At 39.6% G+C, this 9,562-nt stretch overlaps 2 protein-coding genes across 2 annotated transcripts in view; both read left to right on the top strand.

The window, feature by feature from the left end:
• Positions 1 to 3,958: 3,958 nt before the first annotated feature.
• On the top strand, positions 3,959 to 5,974 carry cxcr4b (chemokine (C-X-C motif), receptor 4b). Its single transcript, XM_085373859.1, has 2 exons — positions 3,959 to 4,024; positions 4,399 to 5,974. Exons 1-2 carry the CDS (start codon positions 4,007 to 4,009, stop codon positions 5,527 to 5,529), a joined length of 1,149 nt encoding a protein of 382 aa, XP_085229985.1. The 5' UTR covers positions 3,959 to 4,006; the 3' UTR covers positions 5,530 to 5,974.
• A 2,835-nt stretch (positions 5,975 to 8,809) lies between these two features.
• Positions 8,810 to 9,562, top strand: part of dars1 (aspartyl-tRNA synthetase 1) — a 31,162-nt gene continuing 30,409 nt past the window's right edge. Inside the window, exon 1 of the mRNA XM_085374207.1 lies at positions 8,810 to 8,947. Coding sequence (XP_085230333.1) covers positions 8,925 to 8,947 — 23 coding nt within the window. The 5' untranslated portion in view covers positions 8,810 to 8,924. The remainder of the gene's footprint in view (positions 8,948 to 9,562) is intronic.

Here is a 9,562-nt window from a genome sequence, read left to right as displayed (position 1 = left end):
GCTAGACTAAAAAAATTCCTCTGAAGATGGTCAGTCAAAAGGACTCGACTGAAAATGAGCGAAAAGGCAACTAATTCCTATAGAAAAGGGCCGTGGCTCAAGACTTGATGCAGAATATTCGGCAGTTAAGAAAATGAATGGAACTGATGAATGAAAGTTTAAAGCAAACTTTGCTTAACACTTATCTTTTATTTTGACAGGGCCACACTGTTTAATTGAGCTAAGAGGATTTGAAAGTAGAAACTGAGACGTAAACCTTTTAATGAGGTCACAGATCAAGGGAATATTTTCTATTCCCTTCTAAACAATGTGACTTATTTTTGGAATTCAAGGAGTCACACTTCCCACATTGGTCATTAGAAAAAAAAATGTATGCATTTCCACAAGCCTCACTTTTTCAGCAAGATTTTCAAAACGTGAGAGTTATGAGAGAAGCTACGTCACCTGGCTTCCCTCATGACCACACCACAATGGTTTATGCCAGTCAGCACTCATCACCCATTTCATCATTGAATGGTTGTTATCAGTTGAAAGAACTCCTGTAGATGTCATTAGTACCTGCCTATTGAGCCACCTAGCAGGCTCAATAGGCAGGTATCACCTAATTTGATGGCGGTTGTTCTGCCTTGCTGCACAACAATAACGGGTTGGGTATTGCCACTTTCAAGCAGTATAGTGCTTAAAACTAAACTCTTCATGAGGGTGGAGGAGGGGTGGGTGTGCCATAATTAATGACACTTACATGCGAGACTTCAGTTTGAGACAACAGATATAAAACACAGGGATTTTGACTGTGGTGTTGCTCATTGTTTTTAGGCTCCACATTTTGAAGCCTCATTCTTAGCATCTTGGCCTCCATCGCATTTGGTTTGTACTAGTCAGATAAATCTACAAAAATGCAAAGACCACAAACATGATAAAGTCGGACAGTTCAATGTGTCAAATTAGCAGAAGTGAGGGCAAACAGAAAGCTATCTGCTACACTCCTTGTGTAAGGACATTTTGCAATCAAAGCAACTATGTCTTTAACTTCAATGTCAAGTTTGAAATCCACCCACTGTATAGTTGTTTTTGAAAAGGTACTAGGCCGTAAACTTGGGCTTTAATGCTGCTAATTGGGTATTTTAACATAGTCGTCTATAGGGTGGTTGGAGAAAACCTCACATGGCCGTTAGAGGAACTGCAGTTCTTTGTTTTTCTGCTTTGGCTTAATTTTTCAGCACCAAAAAAGAAGATTAAGACTCATTATTTGATTATATTTAGGCACCAAAAACTACTCAGTGGTGAGAGTTTACAAGGAATGCCACTCTAGGTCTCCTACATGATCTGGGTTGTTTTCTGCTTATCACCTATTAGAACATAATAAGGCACTTTCTGGACTACAAGGCCAAGCCTATAAGAGTGATTACCATTTATAAAGACCTTTCAAGTGTGGGGTGACATTTGAAACCATCATGGGCAAGACTTACATCAGACGCTGTATGAGCTACTACAACACAAGTATTTCTTAATTTTTGCTCCACTTTCAGCTGGTTTCATTAATAATCGGATTTGCCAACTTGCTCCCTCCACTGACCTGACTGAAAATAGCCCGTAACAGATTATAATAGCTTGATGCTTTATCCAATAGCCTGCTAAGTCTTTTTTTTAAGTGTCCCTCAAAAAGCATAGTTTAGACTGCTGCAGCTGTATGTTTCTCAGCTGTGTAATTTCAAAACCTTTAAATCCACAACACAAAACCTTGGAATTGAAAACAGGCCTTGGGAATATAAGCAAAATGTTTGGTTTTCAACCTACAAAAGCTTGAGAAAGAAAAATAGTTCTGAAAATATCTTCAAAAAGTGAGTCATTAGAATTCCCCTCTGTGGCCAAAATGATTTATGGAATGTAGAAAATTAAATGCTCTGTGTTATTCAGCACTGAGATGAAATCCAGCAGTTCTGCTCGTGGACTGATAACAGAACAACTGTCTCCGTCTGAACGGCATTGATAACAGCATCATACCAATACAGTGGCCTTTCTCTGAGCTGCAGGTTCCCCTTGTTTCCTCCCCTCAGGAGTCCAGCTGCATGGGGATCTGAGAACAACAAACAGGATTAATCTACAGCAGAGTTTCAACGCGTAACCGTTTCAATCGCTTTAATTCATATCCAGTGATGCGTGATTAATATCTCTGAGAATATTGATCTGTGCTATTTACTACAGTTGTTTCATTTTTACTTTTACACGTACAGCAAGCTGCACACGCCACAACTACAGAAAGTGAAAACGTAAAATGCACATCTCTGTCTCAGCCGCACTGCCGGGGATTTTACAAATACATCAAGGACAGAAAGATGCACACGCCTTGACTGAACGGCTAATATCAATTCATTACATCAGTTTGAGTGACAAGCAGGACTGACTCTCCTTAGGTCACCTATATTCGTTTTTTACATTGGACATTTTATTGTAGTAGAAACATAATGCCACAGCCACAAAACAAATAAATGGCAGTTTCGGTCCATCTTCTTATATTAGCAGGAATTTCATGAGTAAGGCATGACTATGGTATTTTCCAAAAAAAACTTCCTCATTTTGAGCACCAGGATGTTCTCTTAAACCTTTGTTAGATCTCACTGCCAATTTTATTTAATTAAATTGTGAACTGTGGAGACTTTTTCAAGGCTGTTAATGTTTTTAAACGGTATGTGTCTCTAACAGAGTGCTTTCAGCTTTTAAACTTTAATGATGCCTACTTTTGATATACCGCTTTATAAATGTGCTCAGAGTTGATATAGACAAGGGGGGGAAACACGTGTCTCCCATAATTCAAAACGAATGCGTCTAGAAAGCCAAGATCAGCCCTTATCATAAGGAGGAGATCAGTGATGAAGATGGGACTCACAAAATCTATCACTGCTCTCATATATCAAAGACAAGAAGTGGTATTTGCGTGCCACATGGAGCATATTTAGTTTCAAACTACCGTCAGTTCCGTCTCAGAGGAGGGCGGGGAGTTTTGTGTGGCCCGGTCGCGTTGTCATTACCCAACTGAAATCAGAGCGGTTTGGTGGAGCCGTGGGAGAATGAATGCTTTGCACACTGAGGCTTGAAAGCCGTTTGGAAAAAAAAAAAGTTATAGGGTGTGTGGTTCTTTTTTAGATCCGCTGGGGGTCATTTAGCACTTAAGAGCGCAGACATAACAGCGCTTGAAAAGTGACAGGTTGTGTATAAAGGTGAGGAGAAACTCAGTCCTCTACTGATGAAATCTGTCATCGGAAACGGTTATTAAGTGATTTGTTAGGAGAAATATAAGACAGCGAGGGTGTGGGGGCTTAATGACCAGCTTAAATGTCAGACCTCACTTTACGCAGCCTGAGGAGTGAAGCGCTAAATGTGAGCCAGATTACGTGTAACGTGAAAAAACCCGTGTAATCCTAAAATTGCCCTAATTTCCATATAACTCAACTGTTGGGACTTTTGTAGGGACCCTTTTTCCTCTTTTAGTGTCTGTAATCGCGTGTGATGGTATTTATATGTTCTCCAAAACGTCATTGAGTGAGCACATTTCACTGCAGCGCTCTTAACTTTTTACATTTAAAAAACACAAATCTATCGAGATTTAATGAAAAGGGGACAAAACATCAAGAAAAATGTTTATTCTTGAACCTAATCCGAGATTTCATTAATTTCACATTTTTCACAGTTGCCAAATTGGTTTTATACACCGTTTCCAGACGCGTACTTCAGCTCCTCGCTTTTTTTTTTTAATGTAGCAGGTAAAACCAAACGTTTTTCAAACACATACTTTCACAAACGCCCTTACCACAAGTACAGAAGTTTGATTTATAGCGAACCTTTTTGGAGACTTTGCGTGCATCCTGCTGCTGCCCCTCCCTCCCTTTCGGGGGAGGAGTTAATGGCACGGAATAGTATTTATTGGCAGGCGCTGAAACAAACAACTATCGTCGTGCGTCTCATGCCAACCTTTACTCACTAGTCCCAAAGTTGGATTGTTATCACCATGGATGAAAGCGTGGAGGTGAGTGTTTTTCTGTTGTTCCCCCAACCTGTGTGTGGGATTGTTTTTTCTTGTTGTATGTGTGACTTTTTTCTTTCTTTTTTGCGTGAATAAAGTTTATATTTTTCCACGTGTTTGCAGTCGAGTAATTCACTGGTCTTAAACTTAGTGTCTCCTTCCATATAAAAGTAATTTGAAGATAGAAAGTAATTTGAAGAAGAGGACTTTCTCATTGTCACTTCCAACTTAAGACAAAAGTTATCATAAAATATTATAATGTATTTATAGGAGATGTATAATAAATTTTTAGGTAATCTGCCGCTCTTAAGTAATTAAATGATCCTCTTAGATCTCTTCTGTTTTCTAACTTTTGAATCTTTTTTTCTCTTTTCCAGTTCAACTATGATTATAGTTTTACCAGCAACACTTCTGACAACATATCAGAAGGGTCTGGATTTGATTTTACAGACCTGAATATACCGGAGATCTGTGGCCAGACATTCAGCAATGACTTCAACAAAATCTTCCTACCTACAGTGTACGGAATAATATCCATTCTTGGGATAGTTGGTAATGGATTAGTTGTACTAGTCATGGGTTACCAGAAAAAGGTCAAAACAATGACAGACAAGTACCGGCTCCATCTGTCTGTCGCTGACCTCCTGTTTGTCCTCACTCTGCCCTTTTGGGCTGTGGATGTAGCCAAAAACTGGTACTTTGGAGGTTTCCTCTGCGTGTCTGTGCACATGATCTACACCATCAACCTGTACAGTAGCGTGCTGATTCTGGCCTTCATCAGTCTGGACAGATACTTGGCAGTTGTACGGGCTACCAACAGCCAAGCCACGAGGAAGCTTCTTGCAAATAGAGTGATCTACGTGGGTGTGTGGCTGCCGGCAACCATTCTGACCATACCTGACATGGTCTTTGCAAGAGTGCAGAGCGTGAGCTCTTCAAATATCAACTTGAAAGAAGAAAGCAAGGAAACGGCAGACTCCAGGACTATCTGCCAGCGCATGTATCCAGTGGAAAGTGACGTCATATGGATAGTTGTTTTCCGCTTCCAGCACATCCTGGTGGGCTTCATTCTGCCAGGCTTGGTTATCCTCATCTGCTACTGCATTATCATAACAAAGCTGGCACAAGGCGCAAAGGGCCAGACACTGAAGAAAAAGGCATTGAAGACCACAGTCATTCTTATCTTTTGCTTTTTTTGTTGCTGGCTCCCCTACTGTGTTGGCATCTTTTTGGACAACCTCGTGATGCTGAATGTGCTCACCCCCTCATGTGAACTGCAGCAAGCGCTGGGCAAGTGGATTTCTGTCACTGAGGCGCTAGCCTATTTTCACTGCTGCCTAAACCCCATCCTCTATGCTTTCTTGGGAGTTAAGTTTAAGAAATCAGCTAAGAGTGCACTGACAGCGAGCAGCAGATCAAGTCAGAAAGTGACTCTCATGACAAAAAAGCGAGGGCCAATTTCATCTGTGTCAACCGAGTCGGAGTCCTCGAGTGTTTTGTCAAGTTAACTGTCAGCCTCGGAGTCTGTGACTTGATACTCTCAGGAGTGAAAAAGCTAAGCTGTAATTTCAAAGAACTACAATCTGTACAATTGTAAATGAAAGAGTTTTTATACGTGAAAATTTTTTGTGTGTGTGTGTGCCTTTGTACTTCAGTCGTGTGGCTTTTGTGGTTCTTATTTTCTGTATTTTATTTTCTGTTCCTCAAAGCAGATCGTGTCCTCAGGCAGTGCCTCATTTCCATTCATTCAGTTTTACAATCAATACCCATTGTCCTAGTTTTTATCCTATAGTCTTTGATGCTGTATCAAAGCTCGGACACACAATGTCCTTTCTGGGGGTTTTTAGGACTGGTAGCTGCTTTTTGAAACATGTACATAGTTTGTAGCATATCTATGTTCGCACCTAAGCTGTGCGATTATCTGAAAGCTATAATTTATTGCTGTCATCCACACTGGAGTTTTGTAAAATAACTTTTGTAAAAGTCCTTCAAAATGATTTTTTGTACTGTTTTTTATGTGTTTGTATTGAAAATAAAAGAAACTCAAACATATTTTGTGGTGCGCCTTTTCACTGGCTTCTACTCCCGTGTGTGCATGTGTATTATCAAGGGGGTTGGGGGAGTGTCACACAAATGTCACCACCTGAACTGGCTGAAAAGCAGGAGGAATGAACAGACAGGCCCTTTAATTGCAAGAACATCTGTGCACTTTTACATCTTAAGCAGCTGTGACACAAAAGCTAAAGTCTTCAATTTTAATTAGTGACCATATGGGTCTTAAGAAAGATTAAGGTCCCCTTTGACTTATTGACTTTTATCATTCTCTGTCATTCAGAAGTTCAATGACTCAACTTGGTCATTCTTTGACTCACAGAATGGAAATAATCATTCAGAACTGAAGCAAAATAAGAAGGATTAAATCTGATATTATACAGTGATAACATAAAATATATTTCTTTGAACAGACGCACCAGTCTTTCTGTTCTGAATCTTCTATCTTCTTTCATCACTTTAAACATTTAATGTGCAAAGAACAAAGACAGACAGATGCTCGGGCTAGGAAGGACAACAATAGCTTTCAAGTAGAATAAAGCCATCAAATGGCTGCAGTACAATGCAGCCCTGGCATTTATTCAGTGGATTTCCATGTCTACATGTAGAAGAGGTGAGAAGTCCTTGCATCAAGCTGCTGTGCCATGCAGTGCAGTCATTCATTCATTCAAAGCTCCAACTGAGATACATTTCCATGTCTTTACATATAGAAAAGGTGAGAAGTGCTTCCATTCACCCACAAAGTTAGTGGGTATTTTCCTCTCACAGTAAAGCAGAATTAAACATGAGGCGCTTTTTGGATTTGGAAATGGACCCAAACGATCCAAAATTAGCATAACAGTTTGCTTTCATCACAAAGTGCAGGAAAATACCCTTTACTGTACTCACATAACTCACATAATTGTTCTTGATCTGCATTCCTTTTTGCTGGATGGTGATCATCACAACTATCGTGTGCAAGATTGCACTCAGATTACACATATCAGGGTTATGCACTACTCGAATGTATCATCTGTTAATGGACTTGACTGATTATATGTTTTGATAATTTCCTTTTCAGAAACACAGAGCATCGGTATAATAAATTGGATACGCAGATGCCGTTTTCCTTGAGACTGACTAAAGTGCCCATTTAAGTGCATAAATTTTAAGTGGTCAGCCCCCCGAGGGAATCCATCCTTGGCTGCAAGAAGGTGCCCTTTCATCCATTATTAAAGCCATTATTCTCTCTGTTTGGTCAAAATATACCGTTGAACAACTCAAGTCTACACTGCTGCCCTACTGCACTGTCAGTGTTGTGTTTTTTGTTGCAAAACATCAATATCCTCTCTTGCAAAAATGCAAACTTTCTGACATGTGATGTAGCAGGCAAAACAAACCCGTGCAGAGAAGTGTTTCTTGTTTGGCTTTCTGGGTTAAAGGCCAAAGCTGTTGAAGTAGGGAGGAAATTGTTTCAATTGGTCATTCATTATCTCTATGGATTCTGGTGCAAAGTTTCAGACTGGGACTTCAGCCTATTGTTCAGTGTGCGCAGGGGCTCATTTAACTGTTCCTGTCGAGAGATGTATATTAAAATTATGAGTGACATGTCCGGTAAGCGCAGAGATGATTTTAAAGGACTAATGCGAGCTAAGCAGGAAAGAAACACAAATGCCACAGGGCGGTTACATGCTCCACTAAAGGTTATGTTGTTTTGGTTGAAAAGTGAGCAGCAGGAAGGCTGCTTCCTCTATCAGGAGCTCCTGTGGGTAAGAGCCTGAGAAAAGCTTTGATGACACCCCCACTGTATTCAAACCACCATCACTCGCTGTGCACGTCATTCCTCCAAAGGTCACTGGATACCTGGATGCACTTAGTGCACTCAACCAAAGGCGTGAAAGTAATTTCATGGAGTGTCACTTTTAGTGTTCATGTGGATGTGTAAAACAGCCCACACATGTGGTCACTTTTGTTGTTTTCCTTGTGTGTATGTTGCCATTGGTGGGCTGAGTTCATTAGTTCAGATGTTACTTTCTTAAATGTAATTGTTTTGTAACCCATCAGTGAAATAAGAGTGATGAGCATACAATACATTTTTTTTCTGGAAATAAAGTGCCATCAGTGGAAGTCACTTAAGACCACAGTCTGCAAATAGTCAGTTTTTTGCCACCAAAAATCATTTCTGTTATTAATAATAGTAACTCTTTAAAAAAAACAAAAAAAACAAACAAAAACAAACCATTAATATGTTCTGTTTAATCTGCAGAGTCCCACTTTAATTCATGATAACAAAGAAAAGTATGTGCATTGTAACTGCTTACTGGAAAATTCTTTGAACTTGGTATTTTAAATCAGCTGCCAATATTAAGTTTTATATTGGGGAACATACATTTTCTTTAATTTCTATTGTATAATATTATAAGAGACTTTGGGCTTAGACATGATGTCGTTTTGGATCTAGGACTTACATCTGTTATCTCAACCTGTTTTTAGAGAATACTCTTTTATCGTCTCAGTCTGAACATTGATTTAAAAAAAACAGGAGAAAAACAAAGGGCTTGAACGTGCTTCCTTGATTGTTTTGCACCTTTTCAACAGATTACTCTTGATTTCTATAAATTTCCTTCATTTGTTTGCAATAGGGCTGTTTTGTCTGCTCTGTCAACCTGCCGGATAAACCTCAGTCAGTCGGAACTGCGTAGTGCAATTTAGTTTCTAGCCGGGATCTCGAACATCCGGTATTCTGTGCGCCGTCAAAACAGGTCCCTTGTTCCCGTGCCCGTGCATGCTGCGAACAGCTGATGTCGTGCTCCTCACTGTCACACAGTCGTGAAACATTTTCTCCCAAGTTTTTACAAGCGAATAAGTCGACATGACGAAAGAAGAATTGCAGGGGTAAGAATATGAATAAAGTGTTAAGCTGTGCCTCAGATCTCAGAGCGCAAAATGATCTTACTGCGGTATGCTAACTCGGAGAGCAGGCGGCTAGCATTGCCTTAATATGACAGATGATTGCATCAGACACTTTAAAGTTCTGCTGCTGCAAAATTAAAAGCTTAAAGGTGTAAGAAGTGTGAGACAAAAAACAAAACGAAGCCATGACTAGCTTAACCTGCTCACATTGCTGTAAAATTTGACTTCATACTGGCTTCACTCGATTTTCTGGTGAGAAGTTTTAAGAAGATAATACGACCTCTTAGAAGTGGTACAGGTGTTCTGATGGTTTTATAAGTGGGTTCAAATTGTTTTAAAATATTATACTTTACTTGTGTGTCTTTGCAGCTGAGTCAAACCTGGAATCTGAATTAAATAATGTCACATTTAAGCAGATCTTTCACACATTAGCTGCACTATATATACTCTCAATGCGTCATGTACAGCTGTGATCAGAAGTTTGCATAGTCTCATTACAGGCATGAATGTTATGGTAATTTTTAATTGGAATGATTTCTTTGAACTGTTTTTTTAATTCCAGGGTGGAATGATTGTACAGTATAAATCTTTAATGAA

This window comes from Diplotaxodon limnothrissa, linkage group LG16 (genome assembly GCF_057381915.1).
Source record: "Diplotaxodon limnothrissa isolate DT_005_m linkage group LG16, D_limnothrissa_male_GT1.1, whole genome shotgun sequence".
Lineage (NCBI taxonomy): Eukaryota > Metazoa > Chordata > Actinopteri > Cichliformes > Cichlidae > Diplotaxodon > Diplotaxodon limnothrissa.
Note: the sequence above shows the minus strand (reverse complement) of the source record. Positions and strands in the feature narration are given on the sequence as shown.